Raw genomic sequence first — 27,109 nt, 5'->3', positions numbered from 1 at the left:
GAGGCATTGCGGAATCAGGGTGTAGACGAGCCGTATGTAAGAATACTGAAAGATATCTATAGCGACTCCACAGCCACCGTAGTCCTCCATAAAGAAAGCACCAAAATCCCAATAAAGAAAGGTGTCACGCAGGGAGATACGATCTCTCCAATGCTATTCACAGCGTGTTTACAGGAGGTGCTCAGAGACCTGGATTGGGAAGAATTGGGGATAAGAGTTAATGGAGAATACCTCAGTAACTTGCGATTCGCTGATGAGATTGCCTTGCTTAGTAACTCAGGGGACCAATTGCAATGCATGCTCACTGACCTGGAGAGGCAAAGCAGAAGGGTGGGGCTAAAAATTAATCTGCAGAAAACTAAAGTAATGTTTAACAGTCTCGGAAGAGAACAGCAGTTTACGATAGGTAGCGAAGCACTGGAAGTGGTAAGGGAATACATCTACTTAGGACAGGTAGTGACCGCGGATCCGGATCATGAGACTGAAATAGTCAGAAGAATAAGAATGGGCTGGTGTGCGTTTGGCAGGCATTCTCAGGTCATGAAAAGCAGGTTGCCATTATCCCTCAAGAGAAAAGTGTATAACAGCTGTGTCTTACCAGTACTCACGTAAGGGGCAGAAACCTAGAGGCTTACGAAAAGGGTTCTACTTAATTTGAGGACGACGCAACGAGCTATGGAAAGAAGAATGATAGGTGTAACGTTAAGGGATAAGAAAAGAGCAGATTGGGTGAGGGAACAAACGCGAGTTAATGATATCTTAGTTGAAATCAAGAAAAAGAAATGGGCATGGGCAGGACATGTAATGAGGAGGGAAGATAATCGATGGTCATTAAGGGTTACGGACTGGATTCCAAGGGAAGGGAAGCGTAGCAGGGGGCCGCAGAAGGTTAGGTGGGCGGATGGGATTAAGAAGCTTGCAGGGACAGCATGGCCACAATTAGTACATGACCGAAGTAGTTGGAGAAGTATGGGAGAGGCCTTTGCCCTGCAGTAGGCGTATCCAGGCTGATAATCATGATGATGAGGCAAGAAACAAGGCTAAAGCAAGGTCCATTTTGTTGGTTGAATAGTCAGCTATCACATTTAAACTGTTTCCTTTACGTGAGCCAGTGCAGTTTGAGGCTTTTAACAGCCAATGTGCTATTATTTTGCTACGCTAATTTAAGTAGTGTGTGCTACCTGCATCAGCTGATCAATGTTTTCTGAATTTCAGAGAGGGCTAGGAACCACCGAACGTGAGCTGATGTGCTGTCACTGTCAAAACAGCGGCAGAGCAGCTGACAAAACTGCTGCTTGAGCGCCATGTGCGCCTCAGAGTAATAAGTGACGAATTGTATAACCTTAATTAGATATATGAGAGTGGGCTATGCTTCCATTTACTGGTGGGAAATCTGTAGCGTTTTCATTTATTCATAAATATAAGTTTGAACTCTAGCTTGCCAGATTGCAATGTTAAAATGGTTCGATTCTCGAACCAGGACGAATTCTTCTTCAACTGCGAGGCTTTTGTTTCAAGGAACCTGTATGGGTTTCCTTTGTAGCGATCGATACGAACAGGTGGGTGTCTGATTTTCCCTTTAATGATTACTTCTCTCCACCTTCCGGGTTTCCACAAAACTATTACGTCAAAATCTCGCCTTCGCTTCGAGTTGTTGACAAATTCGACTTCGTCCTGCCATCTGCTTGTCGCCTGGTTAGCGCAGATGGTAGAGCGGCTGCCCCGGAAAGGCGGCAGTCCCGGGTTCGAGTCCCGGACCAGGACAAACGTTTCTTCAACTGCGAGGCTTTTCTTTAGAGGAACCGGGATAGGTTTCCTTTGTAGTAATTGCTACGAACGGGTGGATGTCGGATGTTCCCTTTGTTATTCATTTTCTGTATATACGTCGCCGCGTCCTCATCGTTGCTGTCGCGCTAGATTTCACGCTCATAAAAGGTGCTCCTGCAGTTCACCCGCGGCTCTACCCAAAGTGTGCTGTTTTCTCGTCTAATGATATACAAGGCTTGTTGTGTTTAAAAGCGCCCGAGGAACCATTCATAGGTTCTGTCGCCCAGTACTATGGCCTTGATAATTAGGTTCTTAAGGGTTGCAATATGAGCCACTTGGTAACGCATCCTGAATAGTTGTATGGTAGCGCGAATTACGCACAGGACAAAAGAAGACACACACAGGGACACACACCTGTGTGTCTTCTTTTGTCCTGTCTTTGAATCGCGCTACCGTTCACCTATTTATTGATAATTTGCTTCTTTTTGTAATTTCATGATTTTAATCGTGTGTTTAATTACTGCAAATTTTTTAGCTATGACCCAAATTTACTTGCGGACACACACATGCGTGGTATGGAATTACACCTACATAAAAATGGGTCACAGCAGCTGCCTCTGGATATTAAAAGAAAGCAGAGCGCAAGATTAGATTATCGGGCGACTGATGAGGCAACGAGGCAGTGAGAGGCCGGGTTCAAGGCAATGGAATCCGGCTGCTCGCTTTCGTCCCAATCGTGTGAGTGCAGCTTCTTCGCAACAACAAAGGCTGAAATGCCACGCTTTGTGTACAACATGGAATAAACAAGTTGACCGTCACTTTAGCGTAAGCCAAAGAGGATGAAGGGGAAATTTAGACTGTGCGCTCAGGGGACATTTATTAAATTACTTGACATTCCCATTCGAATGCGTTGTTACTTCCTATTATTTGTTTTTTCCACCAAAGGTCGTGGGTTCGAGTGCCTTGATTAATCATATCCTAATTAAGCGTGTCTTCATTAACGTCGCCTTAATCAGCTCCAAAGATCGTGGTTCTGACTCCCGCCAGTGGTTGTGGATTCGACCATCAATGGTGGCACCATCAGTTTTGATGCCATTGAATTCTGTTCCCACCAAAGGTCGTAGGCTTGAGTGGCTTAATTAACTCTTTAATTAACTGTACCTTATATGCCGCCTAAGTTCGTCGGTTCGACTCCCACCGAAGGTAATGGGCTCTAGCACCTTAATCAACTCTATCATAATTATCTGTATCTTAATTAACTTCGCCTTAATTAACACCAAGGGTGCTGCGTTCAACTCCCAGCAATAGTCGTGGGTGGCACCATCAAATTTGGTGCCATTGAATTTCGGTGCCATAACGGCGGACGGTCAATTTTTCGATAACGCCCGGACGACGGGTTGTTCGACCGGTGAGGCACTTAAGGCTTTCGCATTAATGATAGTCGCTCAACCACCGTTTTGTTGTGCACTGTTCTTCGATAGATTTATTAGGTACTACATTGCTCGCTGTTGCGCACCACATTGTTCTCTGGACAGTGGCGCCACAATGCCGCAGTGAGGCCTACCTAATCACGCGGTTTTCAGCTCATGCCGTAAAGGGCTTCTTTTCCTCGAGCGCCACCGTGTCGCTCGGTACGCGACAATGTACATATATCCACGTTGACGAAGTCGCACCACTACGATATCGTTTGTCATCTCTCGAAGCGAAAGTGCCGACACACCGCATTTTCTTATGTTCCCATGCTTTGTCAATAAGTGGTTGTGCCTCAGAGGCTTTGCTTATTATGGTGTGTCACGTGCGTTTCACCCCGCAAGAAAAAGACGAAGGAGAACACCGGAGCCCTCCGAGCTCAGCCAGTTCGGTCGTTCACGCGCTGACCCATCCGTGCACGAGTGCGCGTAATCGTGTTTGCAGATTCAGATTTTCGGCTTTTTTCCCGTTTTGGAAATCCACACAGCGCTTATCAAGGTTATTAGCACATACAGTATGTCACCTGTAAGAAAATCACTTTGAAATTCCTTACAGGCTTCTAACTAACCGGAGCGGTGGAATTTCTCACGAGCCTTCACAAAATTCTTCGAACCTAACTTACCTATCGCGGAAGCGATGATGCATATGAGCAGGGTCTTCATCGTTCTGGCACGCAGTATGTGGCTGGTCTAGTTGTGACTCGGGCTTGTCCTGCTGTGATATGCGCGTCTCTATACACCCACTGTTCATACAACCGCACGATAGAACTGTCGCCACGAAATCAATGTAATGGCGTCGGAGGTTTCAGCATTATTCACTTCATTGCGTGCATGCTACGCTGCAGCCTTTACGGCGTATCGCATAGATAGCGAGCCTGGCAATCGTCCAGGTTAAGTGATGATATTCCTTCACTGCCATTTCGGCTTGGCGAAGCGTTCTGACGAGATAACATAGCCCTGATCACAGAGAACTGTTATCATCAGGTAAGATATGTGCACTAGTTCGACATGCGGGTGACAAATACGAGTGGGCGTCGCTTCCTCTGCAGTTTTTGCTCCGGTGTATCTGAACTTGTCATTCGGATCCATTAAGAACAGACAGCGCGAATTAAGTCATGTCCCGACGTTTTAGTGTCGAAACCCCGATCTCATTACACGAGGGACGCCGTGCAGTTAGGTACTCTTGAATAATTTTGACCATCTGGGATTCCTTGACGTGTACCTAAATCTCGGCGCACGAGCATCTTTTGACCCCGCCGAAATACGGCGGTCGGGACCGAACCCTCGAGCTCATGAAGCGGTGCGATGTCTCAGCCACTGGACTAGCGCGACCGGTAGAAAACGCGGCGCGATGCAGGCAGGGGCACAAGTGTGCCCTGCCTATGGTTTGCCTCTGTCCGCGACGCACTGCGTTTTCTGCTCTCATATCTGCAGTCGTCTATGCGATCGACAGTTCCCCCAGCTCGCAGCCACAAAAAAAAGAAAGAAAACTCGAGAGCATAGCACAAACGACCACCTTTGTCAGAGCCATGGCATAGGAAGCGCCTATGGAAAGTAACTCACAGCGACCAGTCCGGAGAAGTGCCAGGGAGTTAAACAGAACAAAGCAGTGCCCGCCCGTTTTCTTTATATTTCTTCTCTTTTTTTTTTAATTCGAACAATTCCTTTATTTGCCTGGGACAGCTAGATGGCATAGTTCCGCGTTTACAGTTGCGCCTACGAAGAAGTAGGCGGAAAATTACTTGCACGAGAAATCGAAATCTTCAGGTAGCTAATTGAATGTATTCGCTAATTAAAGTTACGATTATTCACACTGGCAAATATTGTAATTAGAAAACGGAAGCTGAACAGTAAAGGCAGTCATGTTTGTTTAGGAAAAATCACAAGACTCTTTATAGCATTACTTCCACGATATCTGATCTTAAGGTATGGTACGAAAAACGAACATTTTCACATCAATAACAAAAACAATTCTGTTTATTGCCAAGCCCTCGTGTCTTCCTTCTGGCTATAATAAATAATACTTATGTCACGCGTGGCACATTCAAGGCCTGGTATTCTTATTTTTGACTAATTACATATGAATATTGTCTAGCACAAGTAAAGTTACTAAACGATACCTCACTTCTAGTGAAAGTGCCAGTGTGGCATACTCACGGGCCTGTCTCACCTCGCATGCATTTGTCGTTAGCCACCGTTCTTTATTTTTAATCTCTAAACAAAGCGAAAGTACAGAATGAGCAAAAAGAAAAATATTGTCCATCACACGCTACAGGCGAAGCTCCTGCTCTCCAAAGCCGCGAACGAGACGTCGGACAAGGTCCGTGACGTCACGGGGGAACTGGACAGGCCTTGACATTTAATAGGTAGCTTTGGCAAGGTACCGTGGAGTGGAGAGGTAGAGGTATTTTACCCCTGTTATGATCGACGTGTCAGGTGTGAGAGCATTCAAACGAGTTTCCCCACGTCAACATAATTGCCCTCTTCTCCGAATCGACGCCACCTCGTTCTCCACGAGCTGACACAAAAGGGTCGAAGCGGAAACCGAACGTCAAGAAGACGTCACGCTTTTACCCGAACTGACACAAAAGGATAGAAGCAGAAACCAAAGGTCAAGAGGATGTCGCCCATTTTCCCCGATATGACACCAAGAATGGGCAAACGGAAAGACGGGCTCCGGAGGAGGACGGCGACGACGACAGGAGCGCCAGTGGTTATTTAAGGCCGCACTGACCCACGTGTTAATAAAAACCGCTCGAGACTCAGATGAGAGTCACATCCATGTATCAATGAAGTGCACACAATTGTTTTCTTGTTTTTTATTCAGCATCGCGATGGCCGGCTTCGTCGTTTCCGGACTCTTGGGGTGAAGCCCCACCTCACCCGGTCGAGATTATATTAACTGGTAGGCAGCAGTGGGATACTCTACCCTTCGTCCTGGCTTCAGCAGAATGGTGAGCACTTGACTTTTTTTGAGGATTTGCCACGTTTTAGTTCGTGTGTTTTCTAAAACTGCAAGTTAAATTAGTTTCTGTACGTGCAGGATCCTGTTGAAAGCTTCCTCACGTCACAGCGGAGTAAGAAATTCCTCGTTCGGGATTGACCGTGGATTTAGGCAAATGGAGAAAGCCAGAGTTAGTAATTTGTGACGAGTTGGAAATCGAGGTCGGGAAAAGTCAAGAAAGCCGCAGCTTATTGAGGTGATTGAGAAGTGCGGGGCTCATGAGAACGAAATTTCAGAAGCATGGGAAGAGATAGAGAAATGAGCTGAGAAAGCAGAAGAAAGGCAAAAGGCTGCAGAACAAAGGGAAAGAGCTGAGAAAGCTAAACAAAGAGCTGCAGGTGAAAGACAAAAAGCTGAGCAAGTCGCTTCAGAAGAAAGACAGAGCTCACAAAATAAGGCTAAATGAACTAGACGTGCAGCTGAATCTGGCCACGCAATCGGCAAATAACATCTCATTAAATAAAATACGAGTAAAGATAAGGGATATTTGAAGTCGCACAAGGGAAACGATGACTTAGGATCGTTTCTCGTTATTTTTGAACGAACCTGCGAGAAAACCGGGTTGGAACTAGAGAGTTGGCCACAAGACATTCTGACTGTCCTTCCTTGTGAAGCAATCGAAATAATTGCAAGGCTAACGAGAAACGATGCAGATGATTTTCAGAAAGTAAACGCTGCGTTGCTAAGGAAATGCTGGCTCTCAGCGGAGGCTTTCCGTCGTCGTTTTCGGGAGGCTGCTAGAACACCAGGCGAATGTCTTCGAGATTTCACTTATAAGTTGAAAGGTAATTTATTGAGCGGCTAAAAGGGGAACACGCGCTCGGTTGTTATGACAAGGTGGTTGACATAGTCTGCTTAGAGCAGTTCTATGGCTCCTTGAGGGAAGGGATGCGCCTATGGACTCAAGATAGGTCGGGTAAAAAGGACTCGGAAAGTGCTGCAGTGCTAGCAGATGAATTCGCCGCACGTCGCGAATCCGAGAAAACATGTGTCAGGTCATTCACTAAAGTCAGAAAAAAGGAAAACAGGTGCCCACCACGATAAAGCTGGAGGTGGGACCAAATACGCGCAGAATTCAGGAGGAAATAACGCCCCAATAAAAGGCGAGAGAGAAACAGAAAAAGCGTTTGAGGCTAGAAAACCGATCGTTTGTTCTAGGCTTCCGACAGCCGATCGCCTGGACACCTTGCGATCGGCTGTCGGAAGCCTAGAATTGTCTTATTTTTTATTTTGTGAAACATGGCAATGACAACTTGGCCCTCTTATAACCCTACTTTCGGGACATTGTAGTGAATGGAATGCCGTGTAATGTACTTATGGACTCAGCTGCGACGATGGACATTGTCCACCCTGCCTTTGTGAAACCTGAAGATTTCACCGGGGTATATGCGTGGATCCGGCAGGTAGTCTAGAAGGACAGCATTTGCTTGCCCATAGCCAGCGTGAAGATTGAATGGCCGTTTGGACTATTGCTGACTGAAGCAGCAGTATCGCCAAATCTGTCGAAACACTATCCCTACTTATTTTCAAATCACTCGGAGGTACTTTTGAAGAAGAAGGGCCCGAGTTTCGGCGACCATACGTTCCCAGCTCTCACGTGTTCCACAACGGAGGATATCGCAGCAGAGATAAATCACGGCAAGAAGACAAAAATATGCCTCGTGACAGTGACATTCAGGAAGCACAGCACATACCTAGTGAAATAAGTGAAAAAGGCACTAGCGAGGAGGTATTCGGGTCAGTGAGAATACCACAGCAAGGGCTAGTAGAGAAATTTTAGACCAATTTGGCACTAACACATTCGGAAAGCTCTTCAGACTTCTTGAAGGTGGTCGAAGGAATCGCAAATGAAGAAGAGAGCGATTACGTCGCAAAAGTAGAAACACGGACTATCCCGGAAGACGTTCCTTGCGGAGACGAGACCAGTTTAAACAGTCCCAAAAGGTTCAAGGAGGCGCTGAAAAACTCCCCCATGCCTCCGCACTTGGGCCGCTTTCCAGAATCATAAAAAAAAAAAATTCCAGCAGGGCAGGAACCCAACGCTCGGGAACTTCAGAGGCGAATTAGGCCACCGCCTGGCATGACGAAAATTGCTTAAACAGCGCAAGATCAAGCGAACCAAGTATTTGGCTCAGCAAAGGATAGAGAAAGTCGCCACACCGCAGCCCGTAAGACAAGCGAACAGGCCATCACGCAGAACCTCAAAGGGCTCGTTGTGGCGAGTGAGAAAACGAAGGCGTCACGTAACAACGAATCAGAACGTGTCTCCGCGAGTAGGGGTGCGGCTGAAACCGGGCGGATATATACGTGTGCGAACAGGACCAGTCACTAGAAGAGCGGCTTGGGCTTGTTGGTTTTTCATCCTGGTGTTAACAGCGTAAAACCTGTCGTCTTCTCGTCTCGTGTCTCGTCTACGTTTTGCGCTGTTAACACCAGGACCAGTCAGACTGTCACTGCAGTAGAATGCGCCGCGAGAATGAGGGAAAAAGGAAGCTGGCAATTCCTCCCGCGTTTACGGCCTCATTTTCGGGGACGAAAAAGCAAGTCACGGGCACACAAAGTGGCAGACGACGACAAAGGGCAGCGTATGCCTGGCGCCCTTTGGTGCCTTCGGCGAGGCCCGAAAGCTTTCAGGCAACGATCCAATTGAGTGCGCTATAAGCGTTAATCATTGTCAAATTAGGCGCATCTATACGTTTGTTTGTTGTAAAGGTCGCCTTTTGTTCTTTGCTTTTCTTCGAGGGCATTTTGTTTGTCCGTTTTGAATTGATGATTAACTCTATTGCTGGGTTTCAATGCGTTCTCAGTCTCTCAACAAACGTGGCTTTCTCGGGAAAAGGAAATACAAAACATTATGCATTAGGCTGCTTGAAATACGCACTGAAGTCTGGTTTTTTCCTTTGTTAGTTTTCAGAAATCTCAAACGAGGGCTGCAGGTACAATTCTGGTAAGGTTACGTGAAGAACGTGTGAACTTGGCAGTTCTTGTGGTTGGTTGAGTGCTCTCTGTTTGTTGTGCCTTGGGCTGGGCGTGTTTTTTTCCAGAAGGTGTCACCAGGCGGGCCCTAGAACGATCGGCGGAACGAAGCAAGAAGTACGATGTCTACCGGTCTCTTCGAGGTGCTCGAATACTGCAGCCCCTTCGAGACCTCCTGTGGCGGCCGACGGGCTGTTATGATCGACCTGTCAGGTGTGAGAAGCATTCAAACGGGCTTCCCCACGTCAACATAATTACTCTCTTTGAACCGACGCCACCTCGTTCTCCACGAGCTGACACAAAAAGATAGAAGCAGAAACCAAACGTCACGACGACGTCACGCTTTTACCTGAGCTACACAAAAAGATAGAAGCAGAAACCAAAGGTCAAGAGGACGTCACCCCTTTTCCCCGAGCTGTCACTAAGGATGGGCAAAAGAGAAAGACAGACTCCGGAGGAAGACGGCGACGCCGACAGGAGCACCAGTGGTTATTTAAGGCCGTGCTGGCCCACGTGTTAATAAGAACCGCTCGAGACTCAGATGGCAGTCACATCCATGTATCAATGAGGTGAATACAACCTTTTTCTTCTTTCGTTTCATCATTACGATGCCCAGCTTCGTCGTTGTTTCCCGATTCTTGCGCTGAGGACCCACCTCACCCGGTCGAGATTATATCACTCCGGCTGCAGCTGCGTATTACGCGGCTGAGCGCGGCCACGCGGGCCCTATCTTGACAGCAATCTGCGATGAGTACAGACTGGAGGTGCGCCAAAGGTTGATAACTTGGTCTGCGCGGTCTTCTCGCCGTTTAGTTCACGTTGAAGCGAGATGCAGCACGAAAGTCACTTCGCTCGATGCTGCTGCCACTCAACTCACGCCAGCGTTTTGACAGCTAATGACCGCGGCCATCGCGGAAGACGTCGCGAACCGAGGGGTTGCAGCTGAGCACCAGATCCAGAGGACCAGCGTAGCAGCCCCTTAGAACGGGCTAGCGCGTGCCGTGCTTGCGCAGCGTGCACGCGCTGCACAACTTTATTTTCCTCATCTTTTTGCATTGCCGGCCAAGAGCGCCGACCTTTCGCGTCCGCGCGTAGCAGCATCGGTGGGCGCTACAGGAGCCCCCGCCCAGACGGAACGGTGAAATGTACTCGTCGACGAAATGGCTGTCTTGGATACGCCGCTGGATATAATGGATACGCCGCTGACATCTGCGGTGAGCTACCTGGGAGGTTTCTCGGAGTAGGTCCGTTTGAGGCGGTCTAATGAGACAACCTCTTCGCGACCATTCAATAGGATGATGACAAACTTCGGCGTCTTGTGGAGGACACGGTGCCGCCCATCGTGGGAGGGTGTAACAGGTGCCTTCACAGCGTCTCGTTTGAGAAAAACGTGGGTCGAAGACGCAAGGTCCGGATGCACAAAGACGCTGTGGTCCGAAGATCGAGGCGGGACAGGGCGCAGTTGCTGGATGCAGTCTTGTAGGAATTGTTGTGGTCGGCCGTTCACCCCGCGGCAACCTCCGGTCACGGATAGCGCGATTATGGGAAACGGGCCGACGGCTTCGTCAGGGTTGTTCTCAAATGGGATGATTTATAGCCACCAACCGAGTACCTCTGTCAGGAAAGGTTTGGGCAAGTAGCGAGGCGACGGTCCTTTGCCTGTCAGCCGCCCAAATGGCGCGTCCACCTCGGAAACGGGGTCAGTGTACTACCCCCCATCATCTGCTTGTGCCCAGTGATATGCGTGTGTGTCCGACAAAGCTCTGTTAGGAGGAAAAGGGCAGCAAACCTCCGGATTGATCGGACCTAAGGTCATCGGTCTCCTGACGCCGGATTGGGGGAGGCGACAGAACAATGACCATGCAGGGGATAAAAAGAGCGACGGACATGCTGGAGTCTTCGTCTGCTAATTCTTCGGGAATTCTCTCTGTACTTTGAATTTTCTTGTAAATATGTAATATAAACTTATTTGTAAGCATCTTGGATATCAGGCCCAGCCCCATGTTCCCTTATTCTTCCACGATCAAAGTGTATTCCCCATCTTCAGACCCCTGTCACAACAGCATCCAAGGTACTGCAGCGGCTGGGGCGAGGGATCCGAAGGAACGAAGAAGTCTCCATGAAGGCGCAGGGGTGAACCACAATCGAGTTCGGTCGGAAAACAGACAAGCTCCAGACAAAGGACAGCGCGCAAGCCCAGAAGCAGCACAAGAAGGTGGTTGACCCAGTGCTTCCGATCCAGGCGCGCAGTGAGGGCAGCTTTAAGCTGGCGGTGGAGCCACTCAACCATGACGTTCGCACAGGGATGATATGCAGTGGCACAGCAGTGTTTAGCGCCGAGCAGGCGGTTGAGGGAAGTGAAGAGGGTAGAGTCAAATTGCCTGCCTCGATCAGTGGTCACGATGCTGGGGCAGCTGAAGCGGAAAACCCCATGCTGAAACGAAGGGTTTGGCGACCGTTTCCGCAGTAAAGTCCGGAATGGGCACATCTTCGGGCCAACGAGTAAAGCGGTCATTCATCGTTAGAATGTCCCAGCAGTCATGAGAAGCAGGAAGTGGTCCAACAGAATCAAGATGGGCGTGGTCAAAGTGACAGCCAGGTGACAAGAAAGACTGCGTGGGAGTCTTCGTCTTGCGGGTCACTCTGGCGGTCTGGCACGCGAGGCACGAACGTTAGCACTGGCGAACATCGGCGTTAATGCTAAGAAAAACGTAGCGCTGTGTAACAAGACGCTGCGAGGCTCGGATGCATGGATGGCAGATGTCGTGAAGGGATTGGAACACTGCACGACGGTAGGCAGCCGGAATGAAGAGGCGAGGTGCAGACGCTGACATGCCACGCCAGAGTGAGTCAGGCACAAATGGGTGAGGAGCGAGTTGTAGGTGGAGGCAGTGGGGATGGTCACGCAGCACTTGCAGCCCAGGGTCTTCCGTATGCGCCCGAGCTAGACATTCCCAATGCACAGCTGATGTAGAAGGGCTGAGGGAGGCGATGTGGGAGAGTACATCAGCTGCCTCGTTTTCAGTGCCTTTGATGTGCCGGATATCCGTAGCAAACTTATATTTATGGACTAGTTGACGGAGTTCACGTGCGACGTACATGAAAGAGTTTGTACGGGAGACAACACCAGAGGCTTATGATATTGACATGTCTACTTGTCTTCATCGGGCGACACGTTTCACCGCCTAACAAATGTTATCGCACAGCGCAGGACTCGCTTGCATGTGTGGGATGTTTCTGGAATGTTATCGACGCTTCCATCCGCGGTCTGTGACCGAACCTTGTGTAATCTGATCGCATGTGTGCGCGACGCGAATAATGTAGAACTTTGTGGAAGGCATGCGGGTCCCAGCGATTACTCTGGAACATTCGACGACTGATCTATAAAAGCCGACGCGCTTGACCCGCTGATCAGATTTTCGACAATCGCCGACTTTCTTCGCCGCTGTCGCCGTTCTTTGAGTGTAGCCTGTTTTGAGGGCACAAGTTCGCTGTTGTAACTTCGACGGGGCGGCCAGACGAAAGGTTTACGGCATGAGGCCTAAACGGCCGAGGCGCGCAGCGCCCCGAGAAAGTGCCGGACTGCTTCAGTAGAGGACCAGACAAAGAATGAATGTTTAATTCTGCGGAGGCAACTTACAGGAGGCAACTTACAACGTTTGGCGCTGAGTGGCGCCCTGACGTAAAGACCCAAAACCGAAACCAGAAGTTAACACAGGATACCACATCACCTCTCCCTTGAAAGGAAAAATGCTCTACTCGCTCTCCTCGCAACAAAAGTAAGTCACGAGTCAAAGAACACATGTTAGCACTGTAACACACATGATTAGTGATGACATCTTTACACAATAGAAAATGATATCTTTGTCTTCCCCATTTAAGAAAAACGCACAACATGAAAACTGAATATGAACTATTGCACTCCAGTTCTGCAGAGTTTCAGTACCAGTCTTGGGAGGACGATGAAATGCAGCCTTGCACACACAGATAACTCATAAATAATTCACAAAGTACAAAAGTAGGCAGTAACAAACATCTGTGTGCCCCCTGGGACAGCAGTGATGGGTGGCTCATTCGCCCTGAGCCTGACTCGAGACAGTCTCTGTGGCTGTCGTGGATTGGGCATTGTGCGCGTAAAAGCACTTTACACTCCATAGTCCCCCCCCCCCCCCCCCCCATAAGAATGCTAACGACTTTTAATGTTAAAAACTTTTAGGCATGAAAGACAAATTAGTATGGCGGCTACTACCGTAGTGAAAATGTGCATACTACATGTTTATGCTGCAAGAAACGTAATATACAAGAAATGTATGGTATCCCTACTGCGGGGATGCTAAGAAATGAAGAAAAGTGTTCCTACAACTAGGATCCACGGATAAATCTGCAGTATAGCAGTAAGTACAGCGTGCGCATAGCACCGTTTATGCTGCCAGAAATTCCCCCATTTGAAGGATACTGCTTATGTCTTATTCACCTAACAAACATGAAAGGAAATACTTTTGGCGCTAAGAGCCGAATTAGCATGGGAGGGTTGAAACCTCTGCAGACAGTAACCTAAAGCAACAAGCTACTTGGAAACATAATCCTTAAACCGTTCCGGAAGTTGTCTATGGCGTGTAGACCTACGGAGGACTGGTTCAGGTTGTAGAGGAGGAACAGCAGAAGTGTTACTCGTGCAGGGACTAGAAGGTGTGTCAGAGACCTGAGTGCCTTCAGGGGCAGTGTCTTGGGGAGGAGTGTCGCACGGATGTTCAGGAGACTTTTCTGCACGGGGTGAACCCGGAGGTGGTGGTGGTGAGACAGGTAGTTGCAAAGAAGGGGTTGCAGCAGGAAAATGAGTACCAGTGGGAACTGGAAGAAAAGGTGGAAAACCATCGTCAAAGGATGTTCCGTCATTGAAATGACTCCTTTCATTTGTTTCACCCTGACGTACCGAGTACTTCACCAGTTTAGACGCGTTCCAACGCTTGCCATTTTCAAGCTGGAAAGTACTTCGACCTACTTTGCGGTAAATCTTGAACGGGCCGGAGTATTTAGGGCCAGATTTCCGTGAAGTACGTACCCTAACCAGATCGCCTGGCTGAAACTGAGGACATTTGGTTGCGCGACGACGATCCACATACTTTTTAGTATTTTCCTGTTTTTCACGTACTCTACTCTGCACTTCCTGGCGTAACTTTGGAGAAGCAAATTCAGGATGAATTGGAGGCATGTTTGCAACGTCCAGCCGAGTTCGTGGTTGTCGACTATGGACCAGTATAGCTGGAGACACACCGGTAGTCATATGTGGAGTAAACCTGTAAATTGCCAGGTATTCTAAGACCGCAAGTCTGAGGTCGCGCTGTTCCAAAATAGCAATCTGTATGAATTCTTTAAGGACACGGTTAAATCTTTCTACCTGGCCATTGGCCTGTGGGTAGCAAAGAGAGGACAAGAAATGCTTAATGCCTCTTTCCTTCAGGAAGTTTTCGAACTGTGCAGAAACAAACTGTGGTCCATTATCGGACACTATAGTATCAGGAAATCCTTCCCTACTGAATATGGACATGAGACTGTGCATGATGGCTTCCGATGTGGCGGAAGGCATAAAAGCAATTTCGGGCCACTTGAAATGATAGTCAGCCATGACCAAAGCAAAACGAGCATACTGTGGAGCACGATCAAGACGGCCTATTATGTCTATGGCTAACTTTTCCCATGGTCTTAATGGCCATTCGACAGGTTGTAATGGCGCAAAAGATGGTTTGGCAGATTTATCTGCTTGCTGGCACACAAAGCAGTTTCCCACAAGTTCCTCAACTTGCCTATCCATGTGAGACCACCAGTAGATGCCGCTTAATCTGAGCTTGGTTTTCGTGATGCCTAAGTGACCTTCATGAGCAATAGACAGGAGTGTCTGACGCAAGGAAGCAGGAGGAACGATACGTTCACCTCGGAGGAGCAGATTATCCATGTAGGACAATTCGGACTGTACAGCAGCATACGACTGTAACTCTGGCGGAAGGTCCGCCGCAGTTCTCCATTCTTTTACTATTTTGTCTTTTAATGCTTGGCACACTGGATCTGCCTGGGTGGCTACTTGGAATTCCTCCTTTGTAATACAAGATGAAACTAAAGACACTATTTCCTCATCTAGTGCTGGTTCACATTCAGGTAGGCGTGACAACGCGTCCGCAATGACATTTTGGTCACCTTTACAGTACTGAATGGAGAAATTGTAATATAGCAATCTTGCATTCCACCTTGAAATTCTTAACGGTCGCTGTCCAGGACCCTTTGAAGATAGCAATGCGACTAGAGCTTGGTGATCAGTTCGTAGAGTGGACTGTCGACCCCACAAGTAAACATGCCAATGTTCACACGCAAACAGACATGCCAATGCTTCCCGTTCGCCTACAGAGTACCGTCGTTCTGCGGAAGATAACGTACGAGAAGCAAAAGCTACTGTAAAGAGCTCACTTCCGCATTTTTGCTGTAGGACGGCTCCTATACCAACGTAAGAAGCATCAACCGTCACAACAATAGGCAGATGCGGTTGAAACATGCGTACCACCGGGCGTGATGCAAGTACATATTTAATAGCCTGAAAGTTGCATTCAGTATCCCGATCCCAGACAAAGGCTTGTCCTTGCCTTAGGAGTTTCCTTAGCGTTTCCACTACGTCGGCATACTGCGGGATAAATTTAGCATAATACCACGTGAGGCCCAGAAATGAATGTAGAGCCTTTTTGTCCTTAGGCTGTGGTGCCTCCACGATTGCCTGAATTTTACTATCCATTGGCGAAATGCCGTTTGCGGAAATTTTATGTCCTAGGAAAGTTAATTCTGGGACACTGAATATGCACTTGCGGTTAAGCTGCATGCCTGCATTACTTATCCTCTATAGACAGGACTGTTTGCAAATTTCTGTCGTGGTCACGTTGAGTGTGACCCCATACAAGCACATCAAGGTAGCACAAGGTGCCTGGACAGTCTTTCAAAACAGATGACATGATCTGCTGGAAAGCGGATGGCGCAGATGCCAAACCGAAACACACACGCTTGAAGCGGAAAAGACCGTCATGAGTTATAAAAGTAGTAAGCTCACGGCTTTTCTCGGATAATAAAACCTGATAATAAGCGGAGTGCAAGTCCAACTTACTAAAGACAGTAGCACCAGCGAGTCGATGCAACAGTTCGTCAGCTCTTGGTAGTGGAAAGGCGCTGATGATGATAGCCTTGTTGGGGTCTCGAAGATAGACGCAAAGTCGAATGGAATTCTCCTTCTTTCGAACGACGACGAGTGGACAAATCCACTCGGACGCAGTGACTCGTTCGATGACATCAGCTGATTCCAGGCGTTGCAGCTCGGCGGAGGCTTGCTCACGGAGAACCAGAGGTAGAGGACGCAGTTTCGCTGAGACTGGTTGCACGGAAGGTCGGAGACGAACGTCGTGGACGAAGCCTTTTACAAGTCCCAATTGCCCTGAGAACAGATGGGCCAACTCTGTTGGAGCGTTGTGCGGAAGAGACGGAGGTTGAACGTTTGGGTCAGCTGGAAGTCCTGATACTTGACATGTGAGCGAAGACCCTTGAATGTCAATGCCCAAAGCTTGAATGGCATCTAAGCCCAGAAGACAAGTGCCTTGGTTCGTGACGTGAAATGTCACTACTGCAGCGTTGTTGCGCTACTTGACGAGCACGGAGAAACGTCCTGAATGCAGAATTTCTTCCTGCGAATAATTGAGTCGAAGACTCGGAGGAGATAATGGAAAAACCTTGAAATGTTCTTCGTATAGGGAGCTGTTCATCAGCGACACTGTAGCTCATGTGTCCACAAGCAACTTGAGTGTAGTATTCGCAATGAGGACTTCGGCGCGAATTGTTGCCGGACGAAAATTCAGTGCTTGAATTGTAAGCACAAACGGGACTGTAGAGACTGATTCTGTATCAGCGGTAACGGAAACAAGGTGCCTTCGAGCAGGAGGCTGTCGCTGCGTTCGGTTCCTCGAACGGCAAACCATTCCCACTTTTCCGCACGCACGCCAGGTAACGTGCTTTGCCGGACAGGCTGGATCGGATGCGATGTGGTGAGGTAAACCACATCGGTAGCAACGGGGTGCGAATTCTCGACTGGCTTCGCAGAGTTCGGGCCGGGCGTCACGTTGGCCGGCCGCTCGAGGATGCGACTGTCCGCCACGCCGTTGATCGCCATATTGAAGGCGCCGGGTCGAGGGAGAAGGGAGGCGGGGACCGCCATCTTGCACGCCCGGGCGAGGAAGGAGATGGCTGGCGACGCCATCTTGGCGTTGCGTCGAGACGCGCTGAATAGACGAGCTGCTGAAAACTTGAAGTTCCTTGTCAACTTGCTCCACGCTTCGTCCGATTTCATCGGCTTTCTTGAACGTGAGGGACGATCCTTCGTATAGTAGCCGTTCTCGTACTCTTTTTGATGCAACGCCTTGGAGGATTTGGTCGCGAAGAGACTCGTCGTGCCAAGCGCCGAACGCACAACCAGGCGCTAGCCTTCGTAGCGCGGTGACGAAGTCCTGGAAGGTTTCCCCAGGTAGTTGCTTCCTGTCCCGGAAGATAATGCGGTGCACCAGGGCATTGGAGCTTTCTTCGTAGTGCTGGTCGAAGATGCGAAGAATGTCTTCGAACGTAGCGGCTGTCTGGTCCGTTTGCGACGCGAGGTCATAGTAGAGACGCTGCCCCTCAAAGCCTAAATTACTCAGTAAAATGGCTTTCTTCCTCTCGTCTTGTAATGCTTCGCATCCGGTCGCCTGAAGAAACGTGCAAAAAGAACGTTTCCATGTGAGCCACGGTACCAAGGAGTACCGGGTGATGCAAGGAAAGGTGGCATGGGTGGTGCGAACGCCATGCTGGGCACGGAGAACAAAGGCGGGGGAGTTTTGGTGGACGACGTCGAAGCGGGCGTAGCGTCTTGCATGCCGGAAGCAGGGGAGCAGCAGAAGTAGAAAGGCAAGGGAACGTAAAAAGTAAAGTGAGCGGTTTACCTCATCGCCAGTTTGTTGTAGCTTCGACGGGGCAGCCGGACGAAAGGTTTACGGCATGAAGCCTAAACGGCCGGGGCGCGCAGCGCCGCAAGAAAGCGCCGGACAGCTTCAGTACTGTACCAGACAAAGAATGAATGTTTATTTCTGCGGAGGCAACTTACAGCGTTTGGCGCTGAGTGGCGCCCTGACGTAAAGACCCAAAACCGAAACCAGAAGTTAACACAGGATACCACATTCGCCCAATCTACAAGTCGGTGGTCTACAAGTCCGGACGAAAACACCCAGACGCCGACTGCCTATCACGCGCCCACATCGATCCCCGCCGGAAGACTACGAGGATGACGACGCCTTCCTCGGAATAATAAGCGCAAAAGACTCCACTAAACAACAACGAGCAGATCCGGAGCTAAAAGCCTCGTCGAGTATTTGGAAGGGAACACCGACGTAGTACCTATGGCATTTAAGCGCGGATTGTCTTCGCTCGCATTACAAAACAACCTGCTCGTAAAAAAGAACTTCTCACCAGTCCGCTCCAGCTACCTTCTTGTTGTTCCGTCAGCGCTGCGTCAAGAAGTACTGTACGCCCTACATGACAATCCAACCGCTGGGCACCTCGGATTCTCCCGAACGCTGTCGAGGATACAGGAAAGGTATTACTGGCCGCGTCTGACCGCCGACGTCGCCCGTTATGTCAAGACATGCCGAGACTGTCAGCGGCGCAAGACACCACCGACAAGGCCAGCAGGATTACTACAGCCGATCAAACCTCCTTGCTGACCATTTCAGCAGATCGGGATGGATTTGTTGGGACCGTTTCCGGCGTCAACATCCGGAAATAAGTGCATCGTCGTGGCGACGGAGGCTCACCCGCTTCGCTGAAACTAAAGCGCTACCGAAAGGCGGCGCAGCCGAAGTCGCGAAATTTTTCGTCGAGAACATTCTGCTGCGACATGGTGCCCCTGAAGTCCTCATCACCGACAGAGGAACAGCGCTTACAGCAGAGCTCAACCAAGCCATTCTGCAGTACAGCCATACAAGCCGCAGGAGGACAACTGCCTACCACCCGCAGGCGAATGGTCTCACGGAGCGCCTGAACAAGACCCTCGCCGACATGCTAGCAATGTACGTCGACGTCGAGCACAAGACGTGGGACGCGGTCCTGCCGTACGTAACCTTTGCTTACAACACGGCGGTGCAAGAAACACCACAGATCACGCCGTTTAAGCTGGTTTATGGCAGGAACCAGACGACGAAGCTCGACGCCATGCTGCCGCACGTCACTGACGAGGAGAATCTTGACGTCGCTACCTTTCTCCAGCGCGCCGAAGAAGCCCGACAGCTCGCCCGCCTACGGATCAAGAACCAACAGAGGACCGACAGCCGACACTGCAACCTCCGACGACGCTTCGTCGAGTACCAGCCCGGCGACCGAGTTTGGGTTTGGACACCGATACGCCGACGAGGACTCAGTGAGAAACTACTGCGACGCTACTTCGGACCCTACAAGGTCATCCGACGTATTGGCGCGCTGGACTGTGAGGTCGTGCCAGACGGCATTCCGTATTCACAGCGGCGCCGCACACGATCTGAAGTGGTTCACGTGGTGCGCCTTAAACCCCTTTACGGACGCTGACGAACTTCCTTATTTTGTTGTTTTTGTTGGTACAAGTGCTTTTCTTATTACTTTCGTTTGTTTGCAGCATCGGGTCGATGCTTTTTTAAGAGGGGGGTATTGACACGTGTACTTGTCTTCATCAGACGACACGTTTCACCGCCTAAAGGCTGTTTCACATGCTGCGACTGCAACGACGAAAATCGGTGCTGTCGCACGCGTCGCAATGCGGTTTTTAGAGGGCTCATTTCACATGATTGCGATTTTAACAATGCGACTGTTGCGACGCCCAGGGTTGCTTACTGCCAGGTTTCGTGGCACACGCTGCATAATTATTTTATTGTAGTGAATAAAACGTTTACACTATAATATTATTGACTTATCTTGATTGGAAGCAAATAATATGTACGTTTACTAATTTAAAAACGTTAGTTAAGATTTGTCGTGGAGTGCGCGACGGCGGTTTCTGTAGTTCAGTGCGACATCGCGCACGTAAACAGCTGTTCGCAGGTGGTTCAGCGATTCTTTATTCCATTGTTCAGCGCTGTGTGTTGTCTTATCTACCTTCTATGACCGTTTCGTTCTGCCTGCGCTACAACAATCTACAAGATGACCTATCGACAAATTCATATAGCTACCCTCACCGCATATGCAGTATTCGAAATTCGGCTGCCACGAAGTTGTCGGGTCAGCCCAACAAGATCCTCGCGCTACCCGTGCTCGGCGTCAGCTTCTGGAGAAATGATGCGTGTATATTGCCCGTCATTACGCATATGTGGTGCCTGCTCCTAGCCGTATTCTTACGCCAAATGCAACAAGAAGCACCAACCCGAACGTCCGCGTGTGCCCGTGAACGAAGCCTCAAACGATCTGTGTGATTACGACGTGGAACGAAAATTGTGTTGTGAAATTCAACCTTAGCGCTAGCCTGGTTCGTCCATCGCCGTGCTTGCGCTGCGAATATATATGTGGGAGCCCTCTCTAAATATTTCTAAAGGCGCAAAAGCCGACGCATCAAATGTTTCGAGCAGTTACCGTCACTTTTGTAGAAACCTGTACGTTGTAACATAGCATTCTAAAAGACACGCTTCTCGTCCACTTTGTTGTCCCGTGTCTCGCACTGGTGGTATACTCGGAACTTCTAACAAGAAGACCATATCAATACGCGCTATTCATAATGCAGGATCGTAGGCCCACGGCAGGCGCACTTGCCGTAGAATTTTTCAGCTTTGTGCTCAGCCTCGCACGCCGCTCACGGTTAGCCTGTTTTGTGGAAATAAATATTATTATTATATTATTAATGTTATTAGATATTATAGTTTCTTCACTGTTTTTATAGCAATCATCCAGATTTCTTAAGCTAGTCATGCATTTAACCTGTATTATATCAACATTGTTACGGCATGCTTATGGGAGTCATTTCAAACTAGATTGCTCAGCAAGAGAAAGTACAAATGCAAGTCTCAATGTTTATTCCAATTTGGTATTCCTAAACAGATTATATTGGCAGAATTTTATGCCTGCTAGCATTTCCTGCAGTTCAATGTTCAGAGCTGGAAAAACTGATTCCTTTTCTTGCTGTCGAAAGGCTGCTTAAATGTCGATAGCAAGCTATAATTATTCATTTCGAAAGTGTTAAGCAATAACTATATGTCTAAGCTTATCCATGCGTTTTTGTTCCACGAACAAAATTAAGTTTTCTCTCTCCCTCTCATTGACAGCCATGGAATGCAACCGTTCACTTTCATAAGTATCATGATGCAAACATTCTGGAGTTTGTCCTGAGCATTTGTCTGCATCCTATACTGTGCATGTTTGTATCAAGTTCTGGTGTTACAATCGCAGTGATCTACACATTGTTATATTGCAAAAAAACAAATTTATTTAACTTTGTTTTCAAATCTACTATGTGGCCATGCAGTAACGACTACATTAATAAGCAAAAAAAAACTGCAGATTCAGTGTACGTGTTGAAATCTATGCGAAGTGAAGCTTTTGTCAAGTGGTCAATTAAATCTGTTAAAGTAACTGCAATATATACAATTTGTCTTATTTTCAACAATCCAACATGTGATCTTTTGCAAGGTTTGCTTATGCACCGCATAGGTCACAACCTTAATGTCATGTAATCTTTATGCATTACACTGTTCACAAACCGTACCGAAACGCAAATGGCAGTTAATGTAGATACACGCTGCGAGACATCAACATAGTGACGTTTGTTGAGCAAGAAATGGTGCGAGGTGTATGCAGATGAATGAATGACGTGCTTATGTACTTATTTATTTACGTACCTCGCAGGCTGCAAGGTTGGAGTATTATGCAAGAGGGAATAAAAAAGTTGTTACAAAAGGAAGAAGGGCACAACATTAAGAAAGAAACCAGCAAAAAAAGCAGTACCAATACATTACACCAACTAGCCCAACGTGTTTTACTGGCACAACATTATACAATACTTAACAAACAATAACAGAAAAAGTTACTGTCCACGCACCCTGTACAGATGGTAAACCAGCGAAGCTGTAATGTGCGGCCCCGGTGTTTATCACTGGGTTAATTCCAATGGTTTATTCACGTATTTCTATATTATTGGTTATGTCTATGTTTCTTAATGAGGTTATGCACATGTTTCGCTTGGGTTTATCACATTGTTTATTTGGAATGCCACACATCGCACTTTGCAAGATCACCATCATGGAAAGTGCAATGAGTGGTTCATTGTGTTAATCCAGCGGGTCCATCAAAGTCTTTCTGAATTATGTTACGCACTTGTGTTTTGTAATGCGTAAATCATAATGTTTATGACTCAGTTATGCACTGTAGTTACCAAGTGACACACCGGGGCTGCACATTTCATTTAATTAAATACAGGGACACATTTTTGAACCTATTGGGAAGTCGGAGAGAGACTGCTGCACGCGCGCTCTGCTGCTAGAGAGAAACGACGTCACTATCGGTCTAGCCAATGGCCCACCACACCTTTGCTGCGAGATAATAATGACATCATGATCTTGTCTTAACCCCATCCCCCTCTGTGTCCCTTCCCTGCAATAATACGCAGATAAATGTATGTTTGAAATGCATCATTGCTATGTCTACCCAAGAAGAAATGTCTCCGTCCATCATGCAAGACGAATGCAATGGCTCACACCCCCTTAAACAATGGCTCATACCCCTACACTAAGGTTTTTGGGATCGGACCATGAGTGTTTCGCCTAGGCATATACAGCTTCACTGTAAAAAGAATGAACACCTTTCTGCTAGAGACCAAGACAATCATGAGGTGTATTAACAAATGAAAGTTTAGTGAACATGCTAAGTAAATGCTGGTTGACAAGCAATACATCGAATTTACACAAAAAGCAGAAGCAAGATCTGATGCGTGTCCATACAGATCCCAACAGGAAACGCATCCATCTCTGAAAGTGTAACAGCGGCCATGCTGACACAAGATTCTCCCAGTGTATTTGCATCTACAGCATCCATAATTTCTCTAGGCAGCCGACGGTGGAACCGGCAGTGCTATGGCAATTCCGCTCACGTATGTTCTGCTTCTCGTGCAGGTTGCATGTAGTTCCAGAGCGCTTTCAACAGGCCACGAATGCGACAACCACAGGATTATGGCCAACATCACCGAAGTATTCGCATGCAATAGCGACGAAATCTTCAATGCACGCGATCGTGGACCGGTGACGTCTTCTCCAGTGGAATCCGGCATATGTCCAGCCACAGTCAACGAACCATGGTTCACAGCTACTATCACCGGCCTACAAAAGGCGGCAGACTGCAGTGTCCCTCTGGGGCGTGGAACCGGCAGTGCTATGGCAATGCCGCTCACGTATGTTCTGCTTCTCGTGCAGGTTGCATGTAGTTCCAGAGCGCTTTCAACAGGCCACGAATGCGACAACCACAGGATTATGGCCAACATCACCGAAGTATTCGCATGCAACAGCGACGAAATCTTCAATGCACGCGATCGTGGACCGGTGACGTCTTCTCCAGTGGAATCCGGCATATGTCCAGCCACAGTCAACGAACCATGGTTCACAGCTACTATCACCGGCCTACAAAAGGCGGCAGACTGCAGTGTCCCTCTGGGGCGTGGAACCGGCAGTGCTATGGCAATGCCGCTCACGTATGTTCTGCTTCTCGTGCAGGTTAGTGAATGTATACCATGTAGAACATTTGCAGTTCTTATCTTGCCGGTTCCACCCCGTATCCTGTATAACTGTGTACGTATGCATTCCGACGCCAGAAACCGCTCAAGGCATCGCATTTTGTTGTTGCGTCGTTATGCCTTTTATTTCTTATTATTAATACTGTGTGGTGATATTGAAATGAATCCCGGCCCTAGCACTGATGTGACACTACAGAAAATTTTGGATGGGCAAAATGTGATTGTTCGAAAGCTTAATACTATTGAGGCGAATCAAGCGGAACAGAAGGCAGCTATAAATGATTTGACTGCACGTGTGTCGTCAATTGAAGTAAAAATGTCAGTATTACCAAACTTAGAATCCGCCGTTACTGATTGTATCGCACAATATGACGCACAGCACGGGGTGATACAGCTGCTCCAAAATAAGGTCGATGATCTTGAAAATCGTAGTAGGCAGCACAACCTCGTGTTCTACGGCATACCTGATACAAATATTCGCGAATCTTGGTCATCATCTGAATTGCTTTTGAAGGAAGTATGCGCAACAAAACTGCAAGTTAACCCTGAGTCGATCAAAAAAGCCCATCGACTTGGAAAATTTCGAGAAGGGAAAACGCGACCCTTGATCGCAAGGTTTGGGTCTCTGAAAGAAAAACATTTGATTTTAAGAAAGGCCAAGAATTTGAAAGATACAGGTATCAGTATGTCGGAAGACTTTTCTGAGCCAGTGCGCAAGAGAAGGCGAAACCTGTGGCGATTTGCTCAGGAACACAAAAGTAAGGACGCACGTGTGCAATTAAGGCATGACACACTCTACATAGACTGCATCAAGTACACCTATGATGACCTTTCAGACAAGGTTGTGCCGTGCAAATGACCCAATAACTCTTTACCGACTTCACTTTCCTTTTTGGTAGTCAACTGTAGGAGCATTAAAAACAAAGTTGATGCTTTCAGCAATTTAGTGCACATGGTCAAACCTAGTGTAGTTATTGGCACCGAATCATGGCTCGATGAAGACGTAGCAAGCTCTGAAGTATTTCCTGATAACTTTACAGTTTATCGAAAAGATAGAAATTACCACGGAGGTGGTGTATTTATCTTGGTAGACCAGCGCATCCCTTCTACACGCGTAAATATTATAGAAGATAGGAGTGAAGCTGTTTGGTGTCAGCTGAAACTCCCGAACGGCAAATCCCTGTCAGTCTGCTCCTTTTACCGGCCACCAATTGGTTCAGCCAGGGAATTGTCTCATTTCACTGCCACAGCTACAAAAATCACATCCGATTACGTCATTGTGGGTGGGGACTTTAATCTGCCTAATCTCAACTGGAATGAACAGCCGATAGCCTCTGGAAGCTCCCCTAGCTTCACATCTGAAATTGCCGATTTCATGAACCTCCTTTCATTAAGACAAACTGTGCTGAAACCTACGCGAGGAAATCATATCTTAGATCTTTTTTTCACAAATACGCCGGAAATGGTCCAGAACACTGAAATATTGCCAGGGATAAGTGATCATGACGTCGTGCTAAGCGAAATAAATATGAAACATGTAAGCGTTTACAGTGAGAAGAATCGGTGCATGTACAATTACGCCAAGGCTGATATCCAATCAATCAATGCTTCACTGGAAGCATATTTCGTTGTGTTCGAAACACTTGCGGATGAGTACTCTGTGGAAAACCTATGGGTTCTATTTAAAGAAAAAATCTTTGAACTGCGCAACCGGTTTGTTCCGTCATGGGTATTGACTAGAAGGCGTAATCGAAGTAAGCCATGGTACACTAAAGAACTGAATATTTTAGTGAAGCGTAGGCAAAGAATTTACCGTTCATTTAAACGATACCCTTCTAAAGAGAACTTTTGTAAACTAAAACTGGCAACGCGGGAAGTGAACAACGCTACAATCCAAACAAATCAGCCTACTTTAAAACAATAGAAAGTAAGATAAAGCAAAGTCCGAAGGAACTTTGGAAGCATATAAAACGAAATAAAAAAGACAACATTTCTATCCCCGCTTTGACCGATGGCGATGTTACAATTTGCGACGCCACAGAAAAGGCCAAGTTGTTCAATCTTTATTTTACATCAGTGTTCTCTGCCCCAACAGATTATCGGAAAGATCTGAAATTGTTAAAACACGAATCCACACCCATGCCTAAAATAGTGATCGAAGCTTGGGGCATTGAATTACTGCTTCGTGATTTAAATTGTGCAAAAGCTGTGGGCCCTGACTGTTTACCCAATTTTATGTTGAAGTCTTGCTCTCATATAGTGTCAATGTATGTGAAAATTATTTTTGAGAAGTCCTTGGAACACAGTTCCCTTCCGGCTGATTGGAAAATGGCATCGGTTGCTCCTATACATAAAACTGGCCCGCGCAACATTATTAATAACTACCGTCCCATATAACTAACTTCTGTGTGCAGTAAAGTTCTAGAGCATGTTTTATATACTGCAGTAGTCAAACATATAGATAGTAATTCTTTATTTAACCCAAATCAGCATGGATTTAGGCGAGGATTATCATGCGTCACAAACTAGTAGAGTTCACACATGTCTTAGCGGCAGCCCTGGACGACAAATCATCGGTCGACTGTATTTTTCTTGACTTTCAAAAAGCGTTCGACACCGTTTCACATTACCTGTTACTGCAGAAACTAACCAGTTTTAATATTAATCCCCAAGTTATTGCATGGATCGCCGAATATTTACGCGAGAGGCGACAATATGTAGTCGTAAACGGCGAACAATCTGCAATAAGTAATGTAACGTCAGGGGTACCTCAGGGATCAGTTCTGGGGCCCCTTCTTTTCCTACTTTATATCAATGACATTAATGAAAATGTACAGTCCCATATTAGGTTATTTGCAGATGACTGCATATTATACCGTAAGGTTACATGTGAAAGTGACTGCTTCGTAATTCAAAACGACCTATATGCCATACACGAGTGGTGTGAGCGATGGGAAATGAAACTGAATCTCGAGAAAACGGTGTGTATGAGGTTCTCCAGAAAAAAAAATCCTGGAAAATTTGAATATACGATAAACTACTGTCCAGTAAAAATGGTGTGTGAATATAAATACTTAGGCGTTTACTTTTGCCCCTCTTTATCATGGA

The 27,109-nt window shown here is 47.5% G+C and overlaps 1 protein-coding gene across 1 annotated transcript in view; it reads right to left on the bottom strand.

The window, feature by feature from the left end:
- Positions 1-4,046, bottom strand: part of LOC126519321 (chymotrypsinogen A-like) — an 89,210-nt gene extending 85,164 nt beyond the window's left edge. The window contains exon 1 of the mRNA XM_050168952.3: positions 3,860-4,046. Within this exon, the coding sequence (XP_050024909.2) occupies positions 3,860-3,899 (40 nt within the window). The 5' untranslated portion in view covers positions 3,900-4,046. The remainder of the gene's footprint in view (positions 1-3,859) is intronic.
- Between the last annotated feature and the right edge of the window lie 23,063 nt (positions 4,047-27,109).

The sequence above is a fragment of the Dermacentor andersoni genome, chromosome 10 (genome assembly GCF_023375885.2).
Source record: "Dermacentor andersoni chromosome 10, qqDerAnde1_hic_scaffold, whole genome shotgun sequence".
Lineage (NCBI taxonomy): Eukaryota > Metazoa > Arthropoda > Arachnida > Ixodida > Ixodidae > Dermacentor > Dermacentor andersoni.
The sequence above is the reverse complement of the archived record's forward strand: the minus strand, read 5'-3'. Positions and strand labels throughout refer to the sequence as shown.